Source organism: Plecotus auritus (genome assembly GCF_963455305.1).
Source record: "Plecotus auritus genome assembly, chromosome: 15".
Taxonomy (NCBI): Eukaryota; Metazoa; Chordata; class Mammalia; order Chiroptera; family Vespertilionidae; genus Plecotus; species Plecotus auritus.
The window spans coordinates 4718597-4745796 of record NC_137781.1 but is presented as its reverse complement, the minus strand read 5'-3'; the positions used below and the strand labels follow the sequence as shown (position 1 = coordinate 4745796).

At 55.2% G+C, this 27200-nt stretch overlaps 1 protein-coding gene across 1 annotated transcript; it reads left to right on the top strand.

Annotated features, from left to right (window-relative positions):
- Positions 1 to 27200, top strand: ALDH1A3 (aldehyde dehydrogenase 1 family member A3; the record flags this gene model as incomplete). The annotated part of the gene is made up of 13 exons (XM_080651858.1): positions 1 to 102; positions 5781 to 5885; positions 7424 to 7564; positions 11753 to 11882; positions 12644 to 12705; positions 13196 to 13324; positions 14469 to 14582; positions 15834 to 15936; positions 19005 to 19189; positions 22325 to 22489; positions 22850 to 23007; positions 23708 to 23782; positions 25093 to 27200. 13 exons carry the CDS (start codon positions 1 to 3, stop codon positions 25163 to 25165), a joined length of 1542 nt encoding a protein of 513 aa, XP_080507984.1. The 3' UTR covers positions 25166 to 27200.

Genomic DNA, 27200 nt, shown 5'->3' with positions numbered 1-27200 from the left:
ATGGCCACCACCAATGGGGCCGTGGAGAACGGCGGGCCGCCCGACAAGAAGCCGCCGGCCCTGCCGCGCCCCATCCGCAACCTGGAGGTCCAGTTCACCAAGGTGAGGGGGCGCCCCGCCCTTCCGACGGCAGCCAGCCGGGCTGCGCGCGCTGGGACACCCGGCCTGGGAGGAGCGGGCGGGCCGGGCCGGGAGCCCCCCGCTGCTACGTCTGCTCCGAGGGTGTCGGGCGCTGCGGGCAGCCGCTCTCCGCTGGATTCGCCCGGCGCTCGGCACCGCAGCCTCCCCGCCTGGGCCGGGCTGGGCCGTCCTGACGCCGCGGCAGGGCGCAGGGCTTCTGGGTCCCGCGCGCGCGTCCACCGCGCACCCCGAGGGGCACCCCGCGGTTCCCACCCTCCGATCCGGGGCTTTGGCTCTTGGGCGGCAACGCTCAGCGCTTTCAAACTTTTTTTTTTTTTTTTAAGAATATGTTCTTATTGATTGGGGAGAGGGAGAGCGAGAGGAACATCCATGGTGAGAGAGAATCATGGATCGGCTGCCTCCTGCACGCCCCCACCTGGGGATGGAGCCTGCGACCCGGCTACGTGCCCTGAACCGGGAATCGAACCTGGGGACCTTTCAGTCCGCAGGCCGGCGCTCTAGCCACTGAGCCACACCGGCTAGCTGGGCGCTTTCAAACTTTCAACCTCAAAACCAGGCAAGGGAGGGCGCCCGGCTCCGAGGCTGCTTGGCAGACCCTGCTGCAGGCTTTGGGGCCTGAACCGGTGGGCCTTCGGGAGGGGCAGGGGGTGCCCGAGCTCGCAAGGAGACGGTCTGAGCCCTGGCCGGTGTGGCTCAGTGGATAGAGCGTCCACCTGCAGACGGAAGGATCCCGGGTTCGATTCCGGTCAAGGCCAGGTACCTCAGTGGCAGGCTTCTCCCGGGCCCAGGCCTTGGTCAGGGCGTGTGCAGGAGGCAACTCATCCATGTGTCTCTCTCACATCGATGTTTCTCTCTGTCTCTGCCTCTCTCTTCCCCCTCTCTCAAAAAAAAATCAATGGAAAAATATCCTCGGGGGAGGATTAATTTTTTAAGAGACTGAGAGAGAGAGAGAGGTCTGAGGTCTCGGGCTCATCTGGAAACCTGCCAGGGGAGCGAAGGAGAAACCTCAGGCAGCTCTGTGCTTAGCGTGCACCTGGCTGGCCGGTGGAGCGAGGGGAAGTGGGAAGAGGCTCATCGGAGAAACGGCTCAGGCGCCCAGAGGGCCTGGTGTTGGCAGAGGCGCTCCGATCTGGGCGTGAGGGGGGGGCGGGGGGAGTCAGGGGTGGCAGGGCCCCATCGTCCCGCAGTCCTGAGGCACTCTGCCTTTTGGGGAGGCAGCCGGTGGGGAGTCTGGGGTGTCAGCTAAGCAGTGAGATGACCTGCCCTGGGCAGCAAGGGAGATGGGGAGGCCAGGAGCCGGGCTGAGCAAGGCCAGGAGCCCAGCGGCCTGGCCTGGACGGAGCGCATCCCCAGAGGCTGTGAGGCTGTGTGGAGGCCTGGGCGGGGGACCGGGGCCGGGGGGGGGGGGGGTGGCCTTTGAAGGGGCTCGGACCCAGAGTGCAGTTGGCTTTATTTGGGGGGCATCCCTCTAGGTCTCCTTTTATCATTCCCCCTTATCCGTAGCCCCCGAGGCCAGCTGACGCAGCCCTGAGAAAACTTCCCCCATCCATTTCATTTTCCAAAGTAGCAATTACGCCTCTCAGCCCCTTTGCGTCGGGCGGGCGGGGAACGTTGCAGGCCGCCAAGCGGGGCCTTTGGAGCTGGGTCTCCGGGCACTTCCTGTCGGCTGGGCCTCCGCGCCCGTGACATTGACATTAACCGTGTTCCAAGGGGGCTCTGTCCTGCACAGAGGCGCCCGCACCATCAACACCGGGATCCGTTCTGTTGTTGTTGTTGTTGTTTAAATACATTTTTATTGATGTCAGAGAGGAAGGGAGAGGGAGAGAGAGATGGAAAAACATCCATGATGAGAGAGAATCATGGATGGCTGCCTCCCGCATGCCCCACACGGGGGGATGGAGCCCGCAACCCGGGCCTGTGCCCTGACCGGGAATCAGACTGGTTCATGGGTCCGCGCTCAACCACTGAGCCACGTGGACCGGGCTGGGGATTGTGTGTAATGTAGTTTCCTTCTCAGGATCAGCTTCAGGGTAAAAACCCCAGCGCGGATGGTGTGGGTGCTCGCCCGTTGGTAGTGGTGATGGTGTTTTTATTTTATTTTTGTTTTATAGGGTTTTTATCAAAACAATCTAGAGACCAGGAATTACATATACGAGTGGGGGTCCTATCAGGGATGCATATGGAAGGGTTATGTCTTTGGTCACGGTTCGATTCCCGGTCAGGGCGCATGCCCCGGGTTGTGGGCTCCATCCCCAGTGTGGGAGCGTGCAGGAGGCAGCCGATCCGTGATTCTGTCTCATCACAGATGTTTCTATCACTCTCTTCCTCTCCCTTCAATAAACAATATTTAAAAAGAGCCCTAACCGGTTTGGCTCAGTGGATAGAGCATCGGGCTGCAGACTGAAGGGTCCCAGGTTCGATTCCGGTCAAGGGCATGTACCTTGGTTGCGGGCACATCCCCAGTGGGGAGTGTGCAGGAGGCAGCTGATTGATGTTTCTCTCCCATCGATGTTTCTAACTCTCTCTCCCTCTCCCTTCCTCTCTGTAAAAAATCAATAAAATATATTTTAAAAAATAAATAAATAAAAAATATTTAAAAAGAGAGAGAGGGAGATGGAGGGGAATGGAGAGGCGGGCTCCTTAGCGGTTCCCAGGCCCCAGTACCCGCCTTCCCTGTGGAGGGTCGAGGCCTCTGCAAGCTCCCACCTCTGCAAAGGCCTCTCCAGCATCTGTGGGGCCCACAGCCGGTGCGGTGTGGCGGAGGGTGGGCGTCCAGGGGAGCCAGGCCTGGGGAGCCTGTGGCCGGAGAGGCAGCCTGCAGACCCCAGGAAAGAGGCGGGGGAAGCAGAACTCCCGCGCGGAGGCCCTCGAGGCCCAAGGCAGGCCGTCTGGGGGGCGGGGGGGCGGGCGGGGAGCGTGTGAACCGGCGACGGTCTGTTATTTTTCAAATCGGATTCTTGGCACTTCTCGCTCGTGGAGGGTGCGCCAGAGATGGTGGGCCTGAGCCCGGGCCTTGAGGTGGCATTTCCCAGGGTGAAGTCCAATTTGCAAAAGGACGGACGGCCTTGTCCAACCCACCGCTTGTATTGGTCCTCCCTTTTTCTGGTTTTTGTGGAGGATATTTTTTCCATTGATTTTTTTTTAAGAGTAGAGGGGAGGGAGGGAGGGAGGGGGGAGAGGCAGAGAGAGAGAAACATCGATGTGGGAGAGACACATCAATTGGTTGCCCCCCACCCCACCCCCCACACACACACACACACGCAATACCAGGATCGAGGATCACTGCAACCCAGGTACGTGCCCTTGGCCAGGAATCAAACCTGGGACCCTTCTGTCTGCGGGCTGGCGTTCTAACCACTGAGCAGCCCCAAATCAGAATAATGGGCCCGGGAAAGAATCCCTCCCGTTGGGTGTGAGACAAATCTTCCAGACGTATGAACTGATACTGAGCTGCGGGCGGAATTCAGGCTGGATCCCGGGCCCAGGAGGCAACCCTTCGGGTGTGTCCCCCAGCACTGTTTCTCTCTCTGTGTCTCTCCCGCTCCCTTCCACTCTCTCTAAAAATCAATGGAGGGAAAAAAAACATCCTCGGTGAGGATGAGCAACCAATAAAAAAAAATAAAAAAAAAGAGAGACAGGGCAGCGAGCGGAACCGGCCGGCCCCTCCTTCATCTGTATGTTTGTGTCCCTCTAGAATCCACGGCGGAAACCCCTTACAAGATCACTTGCGAGTGGAGTCCAAAGACAAAAACCTTGTAAATTAGAAACATCACGATGGGGAAAAATACGGCTGGAGTCGAGCAGTCTGCATTTTTATTTATTTATTTTTTAAGTTGCTGGCTAGAGACCCATCTGGCATCGACCTATGACCCAGGAGGTCACGGTTCGATTCCCGGTCAAGGGCACATGCCCGGGTTGCGGGCTCCATCCCCAGTAGGGGGCGTGCGGGAGGCGGCTGATCCATGATTCTCTCTCATTATTATTGTTTCTATCTCTCTCTCTCTTCTTCTCCTTTCCTCTCTGAAATCAATAAAGAATATATTTTAAAAAAAAAAACAACAAGAAGTTGCTGGTTAGAGAGGATTTCCAGATCAATGTCATGACCGACCAGGTAACTTTTGGGCGGTAGGAACATGCGTGGAGGGGAAGTCTAACAGACACCCGATCGCTCCCTCCCCTTTATTTATATTCTCTTCTGCCGCCTTCTCACTTTCCGCCCTCCCCCTCGGAACTGATACGGGGAAGGCTCCCGATTCAGCAGTTTTCGCTGACAGCCTCTATTATCGAAGCCACGAAATTCCATCTTCCAGCAAATGGGCCTCTCCCGCTGGCCGCGCTCCCCTGCCCCGGGCCAGCGTCTCCCTGCCCCGCTTATTACTTTCTCGCTGCTCCCCGGGGCGAGGGCCGGCTGGATGGCGAAAGTCAACGCTCGGATTCGGTTTCAGCTGGAAGAATAAGCCTGTAATTGAAGCCCGGCCCCCCCGTCCGTCCGTCCGAGGGCAGGTTTCCCTGGGGGCCTGGTGCTGAGCTCCCAAAAGTCGGAAGGGCACACCCTCCGGCGGGCGAGGGGCACGGTTGGCTCCGGATCCCACACCGCGGGTGCGTGGGGGGCGGTGGGGGGCACTGCCCTCCTGCCCAGCCAGAGCCGGCCTCTGTCTTTTTTTTTTTTTTTTAATCTTCACTCGAGGAGATTCTTCCATTGATTTTTAGAGAGAGAGGGAAAGACAGAGACATCAAGGTAAGAGAAACACATCGATGGGTTGCCTCCTGCACACGCCCTGACTAGGCCCAGGCTGGGGAGGGGCCTGCCACCGAGGTCCATGCCCTTGATCAGAATCGAACCCAGGACCCCCTGGTCCGCAGGCCGATGCTCTCTCCACTGAGCCAAACTGGCAATCCTGGACCCCTCTTGCAACCCGGGACCCCCCCCCCCAGGGGATGTCGGACTGCTGGTTTCAGCCCGATCCACACAGGCCAGGCCGAGGGACCCCCACCGGTGCACAGATCCGTGCACCGAGCCTCTAGTATACATGTAAGGTCCTTGGTTCATCTCCTCCTGCCCTCCTCCCTCCCCACTTCCCTGTGAGATTCATCAGTCTGTTCCATGTTTCCATGCCTGTGCATTGAGCGTCTGCCCCCTGGTGGTCAGTGCACATCATAGCTACTGGTCAAATGGTCAGACGGTTGCTTAGGCTTTTATATATATAGATATAACTCAGCTATTCCTCTGTGATCCGTGCTATCGCTTTAAAAAAAAGAGAGAGAGAGAAGATTTTAGAAATTTTTTTGAATATTTTTTGCTTTATTATGACAAAAATAATTCTCTGAACATGAGACTTGGCCCTGGCCAGTGTGGCTCAGTTGGTTGGGCATCGTCCCATGCACCAGGGGGGTCACCGGTTCGATTCCCGATCAGGGCAGGTGCCTGGGCTGTGGGCGCAATCCCCAGTACGGGGCGTGCAGGAGGCAGCCGATCCATATTGCCCTCTCACATCCATGTTTCTCTCCCTACCTCTCTCTCTCTGAAGGTGGGTAAACCGTTCTTTGGGGGGAAAAAGAAAAAAGAAATAAAAAAGTTGCCTTGTCCTTAGATGATGGTGCTGTCAGCCTAATGCATGACCACTTCCTTTCTTCGGTAGATGTTCATCAACAATGAATGGCACGCGTCCACAAGCGGGAAAAAGTTTGCCACATACAACCCTTCAACGCTAGAACAAATCTGCGAGGTGGAGGAAGGCGATAAGGTGGGTGTGCCCCACGCAACCCCGGGTAACTCGGTTCCGGAGGCAGAAGGATGAGGAGGGGGGTCGGCTCAGGTGTGAGATGGGACCGGTCCCCTCTCAGGTAGGACCTGGGTTCGCTGCTTCTCAGACGCAGGGCCCAGGATGGGGTCCATGAGGGACCAGGGCTGCAGAAAGCTGCTCACCTGTGATGGACGTTTCCCCATCTGGGAGGATGACTGCCTCCTCCTCACGTGGCGAGAGGTGAAGGTTTTTATCCCCAATTCCAACCTGCGGGCATTCAGGGATCTTTCCCCGGAGCATTGCCGGCTGGTGTGTTTCATCAAAGGCAACATTCTGGCAGGAGACACTTAAAAATAACAGAAAAAACTTGAAGGAAAAAAGACTTGCTCACCAAGTCACTCAGCGGTAATAATGTCATGCAATTGCCAGATTGCTTTTCTAAGAGGAACTCGTGTGGTCATGTAATCTACACTAATAAAAGAGAAATATGCAAATGGACCATACTTCCGTGACGCCCATCAGCCAATCAGGAGTGAGTATGCATATTAACCCAACAAAGATGGCGGGTTAATTTGCATATGCAGGCACAGAGCAGCCAGGCGCGGCAGGACACCTGCTATCAGAGGGAGCTACAGGAGCGGTGCTCCGGCCCAGAGCGAGGACCTGCAGGCTCCCGGGCGGCCGGGAGCTAAGCCAGGGGAAAGAAGGCTTATTCTTGCACGAATCTTCATGCAATGGGCCTCTAGTATATTATAATTAGCTCATTATAATAATACTAGGGGCCTGGTGCACGGATTTGTGCATGTTGAAAGGAAATTAATTAGAAGGTGACCAGCGGGGCAGGATGGCTAAGAAGGGCCAGACACGCCCCAGAGCCAACCTCCTGTGGTCCCTCCCCTACCGGCCGCACCTGGGGCGTCCCCTGCGTCGCCACAGCTAGAAGGGCGTTTGCCGAGTGAGCAGGGTCCTTCTGGCAGGTGGGCCCCTCGGCCTGGCCTGCGGGGATCGGGCTGAAACCGGTTCTCTGGCATCCCCCGAGGGGTCCCGCAGCGCGAGAGGGCGCTCCGCAAAGTTGCGGGCATACAGGGTGTGGCATGCAAACGCAAGCATGCAGTAAACCAGCAGCAACATAACCTAGGGCCAACGGTGGGATCGCGCGGCCCCACGAGGAATCGGGCTCCCTCCTCTCTGGCTCCCAGGATGCATCACCCGAGAACCAACCCTGCCAGGTCCCTGCAGCTCGGCAGCTCCCGCGTTGAGCGTCTGGCCCCTGGGGTTCCGTGCGTGTCCTAGCAACCAGTGGACGGACACGTAGCTTTTTATAGATATAGAATTTTTTAAAGATTATTGTTTAAAAAAAAAAAAGGAAAGGAAAGAGAAAGACCAAAGATGTAAAACAGAAAGCTGTCGCGTGACGCCCCCAGCCACCCCCGCCCTCATCGGCGGTCACATGGGGGAAGCAGGTCCCTGCCGCTTTCTGTCCCGAACCGCAGTGTCGTCGCAAGCTGACACGCTCTCTCTCGTGGTTGGCCCCTCAGCCTGACGTGGACAAGGCCGTGGAGGCCGCACACGCCGCCTTCCAGAGGGGCTCGCCGTGGCGCCGACTGGATGCCCTGAACCGAGGCCGACTGCTGCACCAGCTGGCCGACCTGGTGGAGAGGGACCGCGCCGTCCTGGCCGTGAGTACACGCCCAGGAGGGGCGGCAGCTCAGCTTTTCTATTTCTTATTTATTTATTTCATTTTTTATCGATTGCAGCGAGGAAGGGAGAGGGAGAGAGAGAGAGAGAGAAACATCCATGATGAGAGAGAATCATGGATCGGCTGCTTCCTGCACGCCCCCGACGGGGGATCGAGCCTGCAACCCGGGCACGTGCCCTGGAACGGGAATCGAACCGTGACCTCCTGGTTCACAGGTCGACGCTCCACCCCTGAGCCATGCTGGCCGGGCGGTTTTTTCCTTTCTGGATCTGACGGAGGAACGAGCAGACTATTCCCCACGCGGCCGGGACAGTGCAACCGCTCTTGCCGCTGGCAGCGTCTTGGGAACGGAGGGAGGAGGGACTCTTTTTTTATATATATATATATTTTTATTGATTTCAGAGAGGAAAGGAAGGGAGAGAGAGCTAGAAACATCAATGATGAGAGAGAATCATTGATCAGCTGCCTCCTCCTGGGGATCGAGCCCACAACCAGGGCATGTGCCCTTGACTGGAATTGAACCTGGGACCCTTCAGTCCACAGGCTGAGGCTCTATCCACTGAGCCAAACCCGCTAGGGCGGGAGGAGGGACTCTTGAATGCATTGCCTGGAGACCTGAGCTCTCCTCTCCCTCCTCCCTCCCTGGCCGGCCCGTCTGGCCTGCTGGCCCCAAATCCGAGCGAGCGAGGACAGCTCCCTCCCGGGTCAGCGTGTGGCTCACCCAGGAGCCTCTGGGTTCTTCCTGCAAAAGAGGGTCCCTCTCCCGGCTAAGCTGCCAAGCTGGCTTTCTCAAACACATTTCTGTTCCCCCCAGGGGGCGCGGTGAGCTCATCCGTCTGCAATGTGTGTGCGGACTCGGAGCCCCGGGCTCCCCTCCCCGTCCTGTCCTCAAGTGTCAGTGTCATCGTGGGGAGCGGGGACCTCAAGGCCACCACCCCCCCTCCCCCCCGCTGGAGGCCCCTCTCCCATTGTCTGGCAGGACTGGGTTGTGACAGAGACCTCGATGCCCACGGGATAGTAAGGGCCCGCGCTTGGCCACATCATGAAGGCGTCAGGACGTGATTGGCAAATACGGTTTTCATGTCTTTGTTGTTGTTGTAGTTAATCCTCTCCCCCGAGAGGATCAATTTTTCCATTGATCTTTAGAGAGAGTGGCAGGGAGGGCGGGGGAGAGAGAAACATTGATGTGAGAGACGCACACGGACTGGTTGCCTCCCGCATGCGCCCTGACGGGGGACGGGGCACGAACTCACAACCCAGGCACGTGCCCATGACTGGGAATCGAACCCGAGACCCTTCGGTCTGTGGGCTGACACTCTAACCCAGGGGTGGGCAAACTTTTTGACTCGAGGGCCACAGTGGGTTCTTAAACTGGACCGGAGGGCCGGAACAAAAGCATGGATGGAGTGTTTGTGTGAACTAATATAAATTCAAAGTAAAGGAGCGGAGGGGAGAGCAAGAGAACCCTCCGCTCTTTCGGCTCCGCAGGCCGGATAGAACAGCCGAACGGGCCGGATCTGGCCCGCGGGCCGTAGTTTCCCCACGGCTGCTCTAACCACTGAGCAAACTACGCCAGGGTGCAAATGCAGGCTTTTGTGTGTGTGTGTTTTTAAGTATATTTTTATTGATTTCAGAGAGGAAGGGAGAGAGAGGGAGAGAGAGAGAGGGATAGAAACATCCATGATGAGAGAGAATCATGGATCCCCTGCGTCCTGCACGCCCCACACTGGGGATGGAGCCCACCACCCGGGCCGGGAATCGAACCGTGACCTCCTCCTGGTTCCTAGGTCAATGCTCAACCACGGAGCCACGCCGGCCTCTCTTCCTTTAATAAATCATCATCATCATCATCTGGCTGCAGCGACTCTAAAACGAGAACGCAGCCCTGGGCTATGTGTCGGGCGGCCACTTCCTGCAGAGTTTCAGCCCTGGACTCCACTGGGGCTGCTTGTCTGAGGGACAAAGGGCGCCTCTGAGACCCCCGGCTGCAAATAGAAAAGAATCCCCACCATTGAGGAGCCGCCATCTCCCCCCAGAATGGCCTCCCCTCAGCACCCAGGCCACGGCGAGCCCACTCCCTTCCCCGGAGCATCCGGCCTTGCACCCCGCGAGGGGCCCTTGTGTCTTTGTGCTGGTGGCCCGACCCTGCTGGGCCCCGTCCGCCACTCTTTCCACTACGTGCTGGTCGGTCAGCTGGGCCATGAAGGAGGAAGCTGTGGCCTCCCTCTCTCTCTCTCTCTCTCTCTCTCTCTCTCTCTCTCTCTCTCTCTCTTTTATTCCATTGATTTTTAGAGAGAGGGAAAGACAGAGAAGCATCGATGAGAGAGACACACGCTGATCGGTTGCCTCCTGCAGGTGCCACAACCAAGGTCCTGGGGCGGGGAGGAGCCTGCGACCGAGGGACCTGCCCTTGATGGGAATCGAACCCGGGACCTTTGGGTCCGCAGGCCGACGCTCTATCCACTGAGCCACACCGGCTAGGGCCGTGGTCAGCAATCGGTGGCTCGCAAGCCACGTGTGGCTCTTTGGCCCCTTGAGTGTGGCTCTTCCACAAAATACCACAGCCTGGGCGAGTCTATTTGGAAGAAGTGGCATTAGGAGAAGTTTAAGTTTAAAAAATGTGGCTCTCCAAAGACATGTCCGTTGTTGTCCTGTTGATATTTGGCTCTGTTGACGAATGAGTTTGCCGACCCCTGGGCTGGGGCCTCCCTCTCTGTCTTGTTAGAGGAAGCCAGCCCTCTCTCCAGCCACCCGCTCTCTCCACCTCACCTTCCCAGAGCTTCCGAAGAGGCAGGGACCCGCGGGGCCAGGTCACACGGCTGAGGTGCCTGTCTTTTCCAGATAGGAGACAAAATACCCAGGTGTCTTAGCGAGGCTTCAGATCAGCCTCGTGTCCACTGTCCTCTACGGGGACACGTCCCCATGCTCTGGCCGACCCCTCAGCTTTAAGGGTTTTAAAATAAATGCATGCTGATATGGCCCAGCCGGTGTGGCTCAGTGAGTTGAGCATCATTCCATGAACCAGAAGGGCGACGGTTCGATTCCCAGTCAGGGCCCATGCCTGAGTGGTGGGCTCTGTCCCCAGTAGGGGGCCTGCAGGAGGCAGCTGATCGACATTTCTCTTTCACGTTGATGTTTTTTCTCTCTTTCCCTCTTCCTTCCTCTCTCTGAAGTCAATAAAAACATATTTTTTAACAAAAGAAGAAAGAAGCAAAGGGGCCCTAGCCAGTGTGGCTCAGTGGATAGAGCGTCGGCCTACAGACTGAAGGGTCCTGGGTTCGATTCCGGTCAAAGGCACGTCCCTGGGTTTCAGGCTTCTGGCCCTGGCCAGGGACATGTGAGAAGCATCCGAGAGATGTGTCTCTCTCACATCCGTGTTTCTCTCTGTCTCTCCCTCTCCCTTCCACTCTCTCTAAAAATCAATGGAAAGAATATCCTTTGGTGAGGATTAAAAAAAAAGAAACAAATAGCATAGATAAAAATATTTTTAAATCCTATATCATAAAAGGCTAATATGCAAATGGACCGACCAGCAGAGCGACCGGTCGCTATGATGCGCACTGACCACCAGGGGGCAGACGCTCAATGCAGGAGCTGCCCCCCGGTGGTCAGTGGGCTCCCACAGGGGGAGCGCCGCTCAGCCAGAAGCCGGGCTCACGGCTGGCGAGTGCAGCAGCGGTGGGTGGGAGCGGTGGTGGGTGGGAGCGGTGGTGGGTGGGAGCGGTGGTGGGTGGGAGCGGTGGTGGGTGGGAGCGGTGGTGGCAGCACCCTCTCCTGCCACCACAGCAGCGCTAAGCCAGCCGTCGGACATCCACCAAGGGCTTCCAGACTGCGAGAGGGCGCAGACCGGGCTGAGGGACTCCCCCGAGTGCACGAATGTTGTGCACAGGGCCTCTAGTAATAATAATAATAATAATAATAATAATAATAATAATAATAATAAAAGAAAAAAAGGAAAAAGCATCCTGATTGTCAGCACGGGTCTTATTGTAAATGCAGGGTCTTGCTTTCTAAGGGACACAGATGACTAGGAGGTGTGGAGATCAGTGCTCTGGGCCCATAACTCCCTGCCCCCCACCCCACCCCACCCCCCACAGCCCACCCCCTGTTCTTAACCCCCTGGCAGGTAAAAAGAAGGATGTCTGAGGCTCATGTCTTGTTCTTGCAGACCCTGGAGACCATGGACACGGGGAAGCCGTTCCTTCATGCCTTTTTCATCGACCTGGAGGGCTGCATCAAAACCCTCCGATACTTTGCAGGGTGGGCAGACAAAATCCAGGGCCGGACCATCCCCACAGGTGAGGGGGCAGGAGTCTTTGGGGGGGACCCTGGCTTTCCCTTCCTCTGCTGGCCTCTGGCCATTTCCCCTGTCCCCCCAGAAGAGATGGCACTGTGCCCCACCTTCCGCTAAGGAATTTTGCTTTTTTAATATATATATATATTTTTTTTATGGATTTCAGGGAGGAAGGGAGAGGGAGAGAGAGAGAGAGAAACATCCATGAGGAGAGAGAATCCTGGATCGGCTGCCTCCTGCACGCCCCCTACTGGGGATGGAGCCCACAGCCCGGGCATGTGCCCTTGACCAGGAATCGAGCCGTGACCTCCTGGTTCGTAGGTCAGCGCTTAACCACTGAGCCACACAGGCCTGACAGGAATTTGCTTTTGGAATTGAGTGTGACACCACCGGTCTGAGTCTCTGTGTAACAGGCCAGACTCACACGTGACACCTTTGTGGGCTTCTGGGTGACTGCCCTGTCTTGTTCCTCCTTGAAATTCTTTTTTTTTTTTTAATATATTTATTGATTTTGTACAGAGAGGAAGGGAGAGAGAGAGTTAGAAACATCAATGGGAGAGAAACGTCGATCAGCTGCCTCCTGCACACCTCCTACGGGGGATGTGCCCGCAACCAAAGTACATGCCCTTGACCGGAATCGAACCTGGGACCCTTCAGTCCGCAGGCCGACATGCTATCCACTGAGCCACACCGGCCAGGGCCCTCCTTGAAATTCTTCATCTGGATTCATGTGTCTTCCCCTCCCCCGTGTCCCCTCTCATGCAGATGACAATGTTGTGTGTTTCACCCGGCACGAGCCCATAGGTGTGTGTGGGGCCATCATTCCTGTAAGTACAGGGTTCCCCCCACTGATCCCATGGGCCCCTTAGAACCAAGGTTTTTGGTTTGGAGGGGCGGGGGGGTTGTTGTTGTTTCTTTAAAATACATTTTTCTTGATTTCAGAGAAGAAGGGAGAGGGAGAGAGAGAGAGAAACACCAATGATGAGAGAGAATCACTGATTGGCTGCCTCCTGCACGCCCCGCACTGGGGATCGAGCCCGCAACTCCTACAGGACTTCTCAGAGCCTTTAAGGGGCTGATGTCATTGTACGTAAACCTCCAAGGGGACGAGGCAGTGCACGCACAAGTGGAATCCCTTCTATCAAAGAATAACTATTAGCCTCCCCCAGAATGCACGTAGAAAGCACCAGGCTGGTATGCCATTCTGATCATTGCAAAACACCTATGTTACCCGTTAAGCCCCAAAGCAAGTGCCCTCCGTGGAGCAGGGTAGCGGGTGGATCCGGGTCCCCCACGTCCCCCTGTGCCCTGTTGCAGTGGAACTTCCCTCTGATGATGCTGGTGTGGAAGCTGGCGCCGGCGCTGTGCTGTGGCAACACCATCGTTGTGAAGCCGGCCGAACAGACGCCCCTCACCGCCCTCTACCTCGGCTCTCTGATCAAAGAGGTGAGACGCCCGAAAGGAAAATATTATGTGTTCTCGGTAACATCCCACTCCCGAGGAGCGGGCCGCCGGCGTGAGATAAAGCTGCCCGGCCGAGCTGGGCTGTGCGTGACAGCAGGGCCGGCTCACCGTGCGTGGGAAGGGGACGATGCCTGTTTCCCTTGGCAAGTGCCCGTTCGTTCTCTCTCCTGCCCGTGGTCACTGACCCGTGAGGAGCAATTCCGCTCCTCCCACTGACTGCTAGAAGCAATTCCGCTCCTCTCACTGACCCGCTAGAAGCAATTCCGCTCCTCCCACTGACCTGCGTGAGAAGATGTCACTGGCATTATGGGCTCAAACCTACTTTAGGAGCAAGTGTTTTCTCTAAAGAATTTGCAGAAGAGTCCCCTGGGCCCTGACCGGTGTGGCTCAGTGGATAGAGCATCGGCCTGCACACTGAAAGGTCCCAGGTTCGATTCCGGTCAAGGGCATGTACCTTGGTTGCGGGCACATCCCCAGTAGGAGGTGTGCAGTAGGCAGCTGATCGATGTTTCTCTCTCATTGATGTTTCTGGCTCTCTATCCCTCTCCCTTCCTCTCTGTAAAAAAGCAATAAAATATATATTTAAAAAAAGAAGGGTCCCCTGGGCGGGAACGGAACACTCAGAGGCTCTTTGGGCCTGGCACTGGTGGGGTCATCTGGACAGCTCCCCTAAGTCGCTGTCACCCAGCCAGGCTCCCCCACGATCATTCCCTCCCCAGGCAATCACCATGCGGGGAAACAGCAGCCCCCAGGGACTCCTCCCTCCCGACACACCAGGCAACACGTCTCCGTCACTCTGTCCCCAGCGTCTATGTTGCAAAGGGAGAGAAGGTCCCCTCACGTCACTTCCACCGAGCTAACAGGATCAGAGGCATCCCCTTTTTTTAAAAGATATATCGATTTTTATTGATCTCAGAGAAGAAGGGAGAGGGAGAGAGAGAGACCTCCGTGATGAGAGAGAATCTTGGATCGGCTGCCTCCTGCACGCCCCCCCCCCCAGACTTAGCAATGGGCATGCCCTCTGCCTGGTGACATCACTGAGCCGTGACCCTCTGGGCCCACGCGTGGCTCCCTGGTGGACGCTGGTCCCTTCCCTTCCTTCAACGCCCCCTCGGTCTCCTCCTAGGTCGGCTTCCCTCCGGGCGTGGTGAACATCGTGCCCGGATTCGGACCCACCGTGGGAGCGGCCATGTCTTCCCACCCTCGGATCAGCAAGATCGCGTTCACCGGCTCCATCGAGGTAGCCCCCTCCTCACCGGCCGGGGGCGGAGGGCTGGGGACCCAGGCCCCCTTCCTGGGAGAGGCCGGCCTGGGACCTGTGTTCCGTCGAACCCGGACCGCGTTCTAGTACGCGAGCAGTCAGCCTTCCAAAGCCACTGGGCCAGTTTCCAAAGGGAATAAACCCAGGAGCCCTGGCAGAAAGGACGGCTGGAGGAGATAAAGTAAAAGCGTGAGACATCGTAGGACAAGCAAGGTCGTAGTGAAGGCAACACGGTAACTAACAGCCCGGCCGGCGTGGCTCCGTGGCTGAGTGTCGACCCAGGAGCCAAGAGGTCCCCGGTTCGATTCCCAGTCAGGGCACAAGCCCGGGTTTCCGGCTCGATCCCCAGTAGGCATTCAGTCAATGATTCTCTCTCATCAATTGAAAAAAAGTTGTTTAATTAAAATAAAAGAAAATGCACTCACACCTTGTTTGGGGGAACAGCCTCAGCCCTGGGGGACCCCAGCCCTGCCTCATTTTTTTTGTTGTGGCTGTCAATCCTCCCCCGAGGATATTTTCCCATTGATTTCTAGAGAGAGAGTGGAAGGGAGCAGGAGAGAGAGAGAAACATCGATGTGAGAGAGACACATCAATGGGTTGCCTCCCTCGCGGGCCCTGACCGGGGCCGGGGATGGAGCCTGCAACCGAGGTGCATGCCCTTGACGGGGATCAAACCCGGACCTCCTGGTTCCTAGGTCGACGCTCAGCTACTGAGCCACGCCGGCCAGGCTGCACACACGGTCTTTGGTTGATCACCTCTCACCCCCACCCCCACCCACCCTCCCTGCCTTCCCTCCGAGATTCCGCAGCCGTAGAACTGACCTTCATCCTGAAGAGCAGCCCCCCGAATTCCCTAATTCTCAGGGGCTCCCTCAGCTTATACCAAAGCATCCGATAGAAAGATCTCCCTCCCTAGCGAGGGGTAGGCAGCTGCCCCGGTGCCCCTGGGAGCCCTTTCTCAGAGGGGCGGCCACGGGACAGGGGGCGGCGGCTCCTCCCCTGCTGGCTGGGGGTGCGGGGCGGGGGGGGGGGGTTGAATCGCTGGGCCTTCAGGCTCCAGCTCCGCCCCTGTGAGTGGAGCAGCTGGCCAGGGGTTGTGGCCAGGCCAGCGTCTCAGGGTGCTGGGAGGGAGCGGCCGAGGGAGGCTGACACACGTGTATTTGGGCCACATCTGGCCACGTCCAAGGTTCAATCTGGTCCCGGTGTGTTTTTTGTTTTTTCATCTGGAAGGTTGGCAAGCTGGTTAAAGAGGCCGCCTCACGGAGCAACCTGAAGAGGGTGACGCTGGAACTTGGGGGGAAGAACCCCTGTATCGTGTGTGCCGACGCCGACCGTGAGTCTCTCCCTGCACTTTAGGGGGCTCGGGGGTGTCTCCAGGCTTCCTGGACCAAACTCAGAACCAAGGGGAACACACACACACACACATACGCACGCACGCACGCACAGGCATACACGCACACACACACAGGCATGCACACGCATGCACACACATGCACACACAGGCATACATACACATGCACGCACGCACAGGCATACATACGCACATGCATACACACACGCACACACACAGAGACATACACACATGCGTGCATACAGGCATACACGCACGCACGCACAGGCATACACACACAGGCACATACACACGCACGCACAGGCATACACACACAGGCACATACACACGCACGCACACAAGGCATACACACACACACGCACGCACACTCAGGCACACACACACACGCACACACGCACACGCACACACACACAGTGGGGTGCTTTTCCACCTTGGGCCCTGCTCGCCTAAACAGATGGAGATGAAATGCAAGTTCCATTGGATGCCCCGCCCGCGTGGCTCAGGGGTTGAGCATCGACCTATAAAGCAGGAGGTCACGGTTGGATTCCCGGTCAGGGCACATGCCCAGGTTTCAGGTTCGATCCCCAGCAGGGGGCGTGCTGGAGGCAGCTGATCCATGATTCTCTCTCCTCATGGATGTCTCTCTCTCTCTCCCTTCCTCTCTGAAATCAATAAAAATATATTTTTTTTAAAAAGTAAGCTCCATGGGAGGGAGGCATGTCCAGGTGGTCACCTGATTCTGCCCTTCAAGGTCAAGTTGACCTTCCCATCCCCATGGAGTGGGAGCCCTGAGAGCAAGGCCAGTTTCTCCTCCAGGCGCTCCGGCCCCTGAGTGGGAAGGGGGCTGGGGTCCGAGGAGGAGGTGTGTCCCACTCCTAGGCACTCATCTTCTGCCCTCCCTGCTGCTTGGGGTCCTATTTATGTCTTGCAAAAAACAGCCTCCCCACCTGCCCGTTAGGGCCAGAAATTCCTTTCTTGAGGAGCAAAGCCTTCCACTGTGCATGCACATAAAGGCTGGAATTGCAAAGATCCCCGAGACAAACCCGCTATTTCTCACTAAGGTGTGAAGGACTGATAGCAGCCCTCTCCTGGACGCTGGCTCGCCCTGGGGGAGAGGCCCGTGGACATGGACTGTGTACGTTGTTCCCGAGAGGGTGTTCCCTTGCGGAGGGAGGCATCATCAGCGTTGCTAACGGTTTCGGGAGCCGCGTGGGCGTGGCCCCACGGTGACCCACACTCAGAGCTCCAAACGCCAGTCTTAAAGAGCCAGCACTCCCATTTGGCTGAGTGCCGCCACGGCTGGGTACCCCATCTGCCCCGCGGCTCCCCCTCTTTTCCTCCCAGGGAAGAAAGTGACAATGAAAACACACGACTCCTGTCTGACGGTTGGTCGGACGAGGATCGTAAACACCCAGCATAGCCATCGCCGCTTCCCGTGGGCAGGGCCAGGCCACAGAATTAAATCCTGACGCAGCTGGCATCCCAGGCATGATATCAACGAGAACATGCCGCCGTTCCCCGCCACGGCAGCCCCCACCCCGGCTCCCGGCAGGAAGTGAATGAGTTATTTAGGACGAATGGCTTTTTTAAAATATATATTTTATTGATTTTTTACAGAGAGGAAGAGAGAGGGATAGAGAGTTAGAAACATCGATGAGAGAGAAACATCGATCAGCTGCCTCCTGCACACCTCCTACTGGGGATGTGCCCGCAACCAAGGTACATGCCCTTGACCGGAATCGAACCTGGGACCCTTCAGTCCGCAGGCCGACGCTCTATCCACTGAGCCACACCGGTTAGGGCACGAAGGGCTTTTTTAAAAAATATATTTTTTTATTGATTTCAGAGAGGGAGAGGGAGAGAGAAACATCCATGAGGAGAGAGAATCATGGATCGGCTGCCTCCTGCACGCCCCCTGCTGGGGATCGAGCCCACAACCTGGGCCTGTGCCCTGACCGGGAATCGAACCCTGACCTCCTGGTTCCTAGGTGGACGCTCAACCACTGAGCCACGCCGGCCGGGCCAGTACCTGGTTTTAATTCAATGCCAGCTCAGCGCTGCAGCTCAGGTTCAGACCCTGCCAGGCAGAGCCCATGCTTTCTCTCCTCTCTAACTCTTCCAAGTCCCGCACGGAGTTCTGTTCCCGAATAGGACCCTCCTGTTGCAGAAGGCGCAAAATCGGGGCTCCTTTCAAAGTTCTTGCCGAGGGGCCTGCATCCGTACTTAGCAGATGTTATTCCAAAGGACGTTAGTCCCGCCGGGCCGGCGTGGCTCCGTGGTTGAGCGTCAACCTAGGAACCAGGAGGTCACGGTTGGATTCCCGGTCAGGGCACATGCCCGGATTGCGGGCTCCATCCCCAGCGGGGGGCGTGCAGGAGGCAGACGGTCCAAGATTCTCTCCCATGGTTGATGTTTCTGTCCCTCTCTCTCCCTCTCCCTTCCTCTCTGAAATCAATAAAGATACCCTTTAAAAAAGGGGGGTGGGCCCCTAACCGGTTTGGCTCAGTGGCTAGAGCGTCGGCCTGCGGACTGGAGGGTCCCGGGTTCGATTCCAGTCAAGGGCATGTATCCTGGTTGCAGGCACATCCCCAGTGGGGAGGTGTGCAGGAGGCAGCTGATCGATGTTTCTGTCTCATGGATGTTTCTAACTCTCTCTCCCTCTCCCTTCCTCTCTGTAAAAAATCAATAAAATATATTTTTAAAAGAGGGGGGGCGGGGAGAATGGGTCCCTGAGCAGGTCAAACAGGGCATGGGACCCTTCTCTGCGCTTACCCGCGTCATAAACACACTGACACGTCCTGCAGTCGGGACCTCTTCACCTCCCAACTCGGCGGACCCCAAACGGTGTCCCATCCTCCGTGCGTTTGGGAAATGCCAGGAACGAAATTAATTCCCAAAGTCCAGGAGCCTGTCTCCTTGTGTGGGTAGAGCCGTGGCTGTGGCCAGTCCTGCCCTAACGACTTGATGGCTTCCTCTGCTCCCCTCTACCCCTCCCTCCCCCCCCCCCCCCCCCGCCCGCCGCCCGCTGCCTGTGCCGCCTCGCCCTCCAGTGGACCTGGCCGTGGAGTGTGCCCACCAGGGGATCTTCTTCAATCAAGGCCAGTGCTGCACGGCCGCATCCAGGGTGTTCGTGGAAGAGCAGGTGTACCCCGAGTTCGTCAGGAGGAGCGTGGAGCGCGCCAGGAAGCGGCCCGTCGGGGACCCCTTCGACGCCAGAACGGAACACGGGCCCCAGGTAACCTGCTGATGGGCGGAAACCCGGGGTGCGTGCGTGTCGGCAGCCCCTCTGGGCCCCCGGTTCGGCCGCTCTGTGCTCGGTGACCCCGGGTCCCTCCTGGAGCCTGAGGGGTGCTGATGTGCCTTCCCACTGAGTATGTTTTTGTAAATTAAATATTTTTTTTAATATATTTTATTGATTTTTTACAGAGAGGAAGGGAGAGGGATAGAGAGCTAGAAACATCGATGAGAGAGAAACATCGATCAGCTGCCTCCTGCACACTCCCTACTGGGGATGTGCCTGCAACCAAGGTACATGCCCTTGACCGAAATCGAACCTGGGACCCTTCAGTCCGCAGGCCGACGCTCTATCCACTGAGCCAAACCGGTTACGGCTGTAATTTAAATCTTTATTGTTGAGAGTATCACAGCCTGGCCGGTGTGGCTCAGGGGTTGAGCGTCGACCTGAGAACCAGGTCCGGGGTCACGGTTCGATTCCCCGTCAAGGGCACAGGCCCGGGCTGCGGGCTCCATCCCCAGCGGGGGGCGTGCGGGAGGCAGCCGATCCATGATTCTCTCTCATCGTGGATGTTTCTGTCTCTCTCTCTCCCTCCCCCTTCCTCTCTGACATCAATAAAAACATATTTAAAATAAGTAAATAATAAAAAGAAACCACAAAACCCCAGTGCGGAGAGCTCCGGGGTGGGGCCTGGTTGGGGCAGCCAACGACAGGGTGAAAATGATCGTAACCACAGGGTTTTACAGCCTCTTTAAAGGGCACATCCTGGATCGCGTTCTCACTGGTGACGCAGGCCTGGCGTGGGTAAATGTGTCAGCGGGCGGCCTGGCCGGCCCGTGCGTTATTGAAGCGGCCTCCCCTGCGCAGTTCCCAATCTCCTGGCAGGATTCGCCCGCCTGCCGCCTGCCCCCCCGCATGGGCGACGCGGGAGGCTGGGGGTCGGGGCATGTGGGTGGCTCCACGCGGGACGTTATGAACGTCACAAGCTCCCTCCAAACCTCAGTTGCCTCGGCTGGAAAATGGGAGTCATCGAAGGCTGTTTTGAAAATTTCACGGCACCCAATACGTTGTTATTATTTTATATATATATATTTTTTTGTTGTTGATTTCAGAGAGGAGGGGAGAGAGAGAGAAACATCGATGATGAGACAGAATCATTGATTGGCTGCCTGCTGCATGCCCCCTACTGGGGATTATCCAGGCTTGACTTTATTTTTTTTTTTTAAGGGGCTTTTTAAAAAATTTGATGCGTATTTTATTTTATTTATTTTTAGTTTTTTTGTGTTTTTTTTTTATTGTTGGTAGTATTACAGCTATCTCCAATTTGCCCCCTCCCCCTTCCCCCCAGTATTTTATTTTTTAAATATACTTTTTATTGCCCTGACTGGTGTGGCTCAGTGGATGGAGCATCGGCCTGCGGACTGAAAGGTCCCAGGTTCGATTCCGGTCAAGGGCATGGACCTTGGTTGCGGGCGCATCCCCAGTAGGGGGTGTGCAGGAGGCAGCTGATCGATGTTTCTCTCTCATCGATGTTTCTAACTCTCTATCCCTCTCTCTTCCTTTCTGTAAAAAATAAAAATAAAATAAAAATTTTTTAAAAAGTTGTAAAAAATATATATATAAACACATATATATGTATATATATATATACATATATATGTGTATATATATATATATATATATATATATACATACTTTTTATTGATTTCAGAGAGGGAGAGAGAGAGAGAGAGGAACATCCATGATGAGAGAGAATCCTGGATCGGCTGCCTCCTGCACGCCCCCTGCTGGGGATGGAGCCCGCCACATGGGCCTGCGCCCTGACGGGGAATCGAACCGGCGACCTCCTGGTTCATGGGTCGATGCTCAACCACAGAGCTCACCGGCGGGGCCGCCTTTATCATGTCTGCAGGCATTGCCACATCAGCTCCAAAGAGGATGTTACCAACTCCTGCTCCTACCAACCTGCAGCCCCATTACCAGGTTGGCACTGCGCCCATCTGATAGCGGAACGCAGCAGCATCTCGCCTGGCGCCTCGCCTGGCTTCAATGTGCGAGTATCTCTCATCGCGAGGGCGGCGGAACGTCTTATCAAGTGTTCACAAGCCGCTTCTGTTTCCTCTTCTGTGCCCCCCCCCCCTCTCGTTTTCCTTCCTGCGTCGAAGAACTCTTTCTGGACTAGAAAGATCGGCGCTGCCTCTGAGATGACTTGTTAAATTTCTCCGGTTCATTTCGCCCTTTGACTTCGCTTAGGATGTTGTTGCTTTTTTTTTTTTTTTTTAATATATTTTAATTGATTTTTTACAGAGAGGGAGAGAGAGTTAGAAACATCGATGAGAGAGAGACATCGATCAGCTGCCTCCTGCACACCCCCCACTGGGAATGTGCCCGCAACCAAGGTATATGCCCTTGACTGGAATCGAACCTGGAACCCTGTGGTCCGCAGGCCGACGCTCTAGCCCAGGCGTCCTCAAACTACGGCCCGCGGGCCACATGCGGCCCGCCGAGGACATGGATGCAGCCCGCCGGGGGCCGCTGCCTGTCCTGCTTAGCAGCCGACGCGTCCCGGGCCCGCAGTGCGCACAGGAATTAGTTCATAGTTTTTTTTTTTAAACTATAGTCCGGCCCTCCAACGGTCTGAGGGACAGTGAGCTGGCCCCCTGTTTAAAAAGTTTGAGGACCCCTGGGCCACTGAGCCAAATCGGTTAGCACGCTTGCTTTTTTTTTTTCTTTTAACATACTCAAGTTGATGGGTGTTTTTTCGGTGTGGATGTATTGTCTTATCTTTTGTTTCTGGATTTTGCCTCCTCTCTGCCATCATTCTCCTTTCCTTCCTTGTCCCCTTGTCATTTCTTTCCTATAAAGTGAAAAGCTTTGCCCCACTGGTGTGGCTCAGGGGTTGAGCGTCGACCTAGGAACCAGGAGGTCACGGTTCGATTCCCTGTCAGGGCACATGCCCGGGTTGTGGGCTTGATCCCCACTAGGGGGCGTGCAGGAGGCAGCCGATCTATGATTCTCTCTCATCATTGATGTTTCTCTCTCTCTCTCTCTCCCTTCCTCTCTGAGATCAATACAAATACATTCAAAAACAACAACAACAAAAAGCCTCGCTTTCCTTCCCGTTGTGCTTTGCAGATTGACCAAAACCAGTTCGACAAAATCCTCGCGCTCATCGAGAGCGGCAAGAAGGAGGGAGCCAAGCTGGAATGTGGGGGCGCAGCCATGGAAGACAGGGGGCTCTTCATCAAGCCCACCGTCTTCTCGGAGGTCACGGACACCATGCGGATCGCCAAGGAGGAGGTGCTGGGGGCTGCAGGAAAAGCTGAGGGGAGGGAATGCTGGGGGTCCTCTCTGGTGCTCAGCGACCCCAGATATCTTGTGAGGGGGGGGGAGCGCTTTTCTTTTTATATATATATATTGATTGATTGATTGATTTTAGAGAGGAAGGGAGGGGTGGAGAGAGAGAGAGAGAAACATCCATGATGAGAGCGAGTCACAGATCGGCTGCCTCCTGCACGCCCCCTTCTGGGGACCGAGGGTACAACACGGGCCTGTGCCCTGACCGGGAATCGAACTGTGACCTCCTGGTTCACAGTTGGGCACTCAACCCCTGAGCCACGCCGGCCCGGTGCTCACCGCCATCCCTGCGATCGATTCTAGATTTTTGGGCCGGTGCAGCCGATCCTGAAGTTCAAAACGATGGAAGAAGTGATCAGAAGAGCCAACAGCCTGGAATATGGGCTCACGGCAGCTGTCTTCACGAAAAACTTGGACAAAGCCCTGAAACTGGCTTCCGCTTTGGAGTCTGGCACTGTCTGGTGAGTGTTGGGGGGCGGGGGGTGTGTTTCAGGGTCCCGGGCAGCTGGCTGGCTGGCTGGCTGGCTTCATGACTCATGGAATCGTAGTCATATATTATGGGCCAAGCACTGTCTTTACTTTGCTGGATCCTCAGACCGGCTGTCTACGAAGAGGTACCATTCACGTCTCCATTTCATGCCTGAGGGCATGTAGGCTCAGAGAGGTGCAGGGACCTTCCCAGGGTCACACAGCATTCTCTAAAATATTTTATTTTAATTTTTTTTAATATATTTTATTGATTTTTTTACAGAGAGGAAGGGAGAGGGATAGAGAGTTAGAAACATCGATGGGAGAGAAACATCCATCAGCTGCCTCCTGCACACCTCCCACTGGGAATGTGCCCACAACCAAGGTACATGCCCTTGACCGGAATCGAACCCAGGACCCTTCAGTCCACAGGCTGACGCTCCATCCACTGAGCCAAACCGGTTTCAGCTTTTCTTTTTTAATTTTTTAATGTGTATTCATTTCCTGAATGGTTGAGAAAAAAGAAGTGAAAGGCTTTATGCTGGGAATATTCAAATCTCCGTTTCTGCTGGCAAGCACAGAAGGCAGACATTGAAAGCGCACGGTCTCCGTGATTAAAATCACAGCCGGTACGTGCAAACTCCAGGCGGGTCCCCGCCGGTAAGCGTGGGCTTCGTCTCCTTCTCTCTCCAGGATCAACTGCTACAACGCCATCTACGCGCAGGCTCCGTTCGGTGGCTTCAAAATGTCAGGAAATGGCAGAGAATTGTAAGTGCACCTGTCCCTGCATGCCTGTTCCTATCTGTCCATCCCGCTGGTCATGTCGGTCCGTTATTATTTATTTATTTTTAAATATATATTTTTAAATTAATTTCAGAGAGGTAAGGAGAGGGAGAGAGAGAGAAACATCCATGAGGAGAGAGAATCCTGGATCGGCTGCCTCCTGCACGCCCCCTCCTGGGGATCGAGGGTACAACCTGACCTCCTGGTTCACAGGTCGATGCTCAACCACGGAGCCACGCCCGCTGGGGTGCACGTCTGTGTTTTTGACCCTTGCCATCTATTTCCCAAGGGTTTTGATGAAGTCCTCGGCCGTAATTCACAAGGAGCCTGGACACGGTCTTGGAAACCGATTTCCGTGTTCTGCTGTCTCCAATGAATGTCTTCATGTTGCAAGAAGTTCCCCTTTTTCCCTGCTGGCACACGGCTCGGTGAATTCCATGGTTTTCCCCGGCCCCGTCACCCGGGCTGGGTTGGCAATTTGCCGCCCACCCACGGGCCCTCCGGGGCCTGTGCCTAGGCTGGTCTTAAGGAGAAGCCTGTAATTTCTCTTTCTTCAAGGTGCTTTTTAAATTTATTTTTTATTTTGTTGTTGTTGTTAATCCTCAGCCAGGGATATTTTTCCATTGATTTCCCCCGCCCCCATGGATTTTTCTTTTTTTTTTCTTTTTTTTAGAGAAAGTGGAAGGGAGGAGGAGAGACAGAGAGAAACATCGATGTGAGAGAGACACATCGATTAGCTGCCTCCTGCACGTACCCTGACCAGGGCTGGTGATCGAGCTTGCAACCCAGGTACGTGCCCTGGACTAGGAATCGAACCCGGGACACTTCAGCCTGGGGGCCGACGCTTTAACCCCTGAGCATAGCCTCAAAAAAGCCGAGCTAACCCCAAAGGGCCGATTCCGGGTCAGGGCACATGCCCGGGTTGCGGGCTCGATCCCCAGGAGGGGGCGTGCAGGAGGCAGCCAGTCCATGATCCTCTCTCATCATAGATGTTTCTCTCTTTCTCTCTCCCTTGCCCTTCCGCTCTCTGAAATCAATGAAAATATATTTAAAAAAGAAAGAACACTGCATGCATATAAGAATAACCAACGGATGCAAAACACTGGGGTGTGAGGGCATGTATGGGAGTGGGGTGGGGGGGGCAATGGTAAGATATGTACACATATGATACCTTAATAAAAAAAATTAAAAAATAAATAAATAAAAATATATTTAAAAAAGAAAGAACACGGTTGCTATGGGTGGGCTGAGGGACACACGCATTTTACACGCTCTCCTCTCTCGCTTGGCCACAGAGGTGAATATGCGCTGTTGGAATACACCGAAGTGAAGACAGTCACCATCAAACTGGACGACAAGGACCCCTGAGGGACGGGCGGGCTCTCCTCCGACATCTGAATGTGGCCCATCAATCAGACCTGCCCAGGAAGACACACCTCGCTGACCCCTGACCCCTCACTGACTCCTGGACACCTGACCTCCCCTGGATGGAAAGGATGCTCCTTTTCCTCCTCATTCCTGTCCCATTGACCAGTAGGTGGGGGGGTACAATTGCAGTTCTGCCTGGAGGTGGCGCTGTGGAGCTTCTATTTCTTTCTTTCTTTCTTTTTTTTCTTTTTCTTTTTTTTTTTTTTAATCCTCCCCGGAGGATATTTTCCCATTGATTTTTAGAGAGAGTGGAAGAGAGCGGCGGGAAAGACAGAGAGAAACATCGATGGGTTTAAACACATCAATAGGTTGCCTCCTGCAGGTGCCCGGCGGGAGAGGAGCCTGCAACCGAGATACGTGCCCTTGACAGGAATCGAACCCGGGACCCTTGGGTCCACAGGTGGGCGCTCTATCCACTGAGCCAAACGGGCTTGGACTCCTGCTTCCCTTTTCAACCAGGTCCCCTGGGACGGCGAGGAGGCTCAGGGCGTGGCCAACGGGAAGGGGCGTGAGAAGTCTCCAGCAGTGGCTTCCAAATGCTTTGCTGACTCGACTCCAGGAAGAAACGTCCCTGAATGTTCTAGAAACCTGGCCCTGTGCCTGGGGGTCCCTCCCATGTACCTGTCCCTCCCTTTTACAAGCCCCTCCTACCTTTTATATGGGAAGGAATAGCACTAAGTTAAAACACACACACACACAAAACAAAACAAAAACAAAAAAAACACCCAAACAAACAGAATTGCAGGGATCCACAAGGGGGCGCTATGGGGATGCAGGTCCCCTGCAAGGTTACTGAAGGTCTTGGGCGTGAAGGGGCTTAAGTCTTCCGGGACTACATTTTGACCTTGACCTTGGGACTCAGCTTCAATCCGATCCTGCCTTTGGAGGAGGACAGAATCAGCAGCCCAGAGACCACGCCCCGGACTGGGGATTGAGCCCACAACCTGGGCATGTGCCCTGACCCGGAATCCGCCCTTTGGGGTTAGCTGGGCGTTTTTGAAGCTATGCTCAGTGGTGAAAGCGTCAGCTCCCTTGTCCCTGTGACCGGTCCCCCGTCCTGACGCTTACAACAGCAGAGCAAATCCGAGGGTCCCTAAGTCCCGCATGTCCCCAAGCAGGGCCATACCTCGCTTCGACAAAGGATGCGTGTCCGTCTCTCGGATTCGTGGTTGAGCAGCCTGTACCGGTTTGCCTTCCCCCCGGTTTAGATGTGCAAAGCATACACAGCTCCAGAGGCTGCTGTTCTAACATAGCCCTGGTTTTGTAGAGTCCTATTTTTTTATTTTTTATTTTTTTTTTAATTTTCGGAGAGGAAGGGAGAGGGAGAGACAGAAACATCAAGGATGAGAGAGAATCATGGATCGCCTGCCTCCTGCACACCCCCCTACTGGGGATCGAGGGTAAACCCGGGCATGTGCCCTGACGGGGAATAGAACCGTGACCTCCTGGTTCATAGGTCGGCGGCACTCAACCCCTGAGCCACGCTGGCTGGGCCAGGGTTATCCTTTTTTTCCAGAAATATGTAACCCACACATTCACTGTCTCCTCAGCACTGGTTAGTTCTTAACCACGTCACACTGTCGGTAACTTGTGAAATCAGGACTTAACTCATACACTGAATTTTCAGGATTTTATCTTAAGTCATTATAGGCACTCACCTTGATAGGAATACATTAGAGGGTTCTCATTCTGTCACTGTACAATAATAACGCCTTTAATATGAAATGGGACATTATTTATAATTGATATCGTTAATGTATCTTTTTATAGTTGTAAGTAAACAGAGGTAGTATATTTAACCTTCTGTAATATACTGTATGTAGACATGGAAATCTATACAGGCTTAGATTTCATCCCTTCGAAGGTTTACTCCTGTGGTACGGTTTTAAAAGAAAAATCCATTGGCCTGGGAATTCTGATCCTAACTGCAGACTGTGTTAACAATGCAACAACAATAAACTACAGTTGGATATTT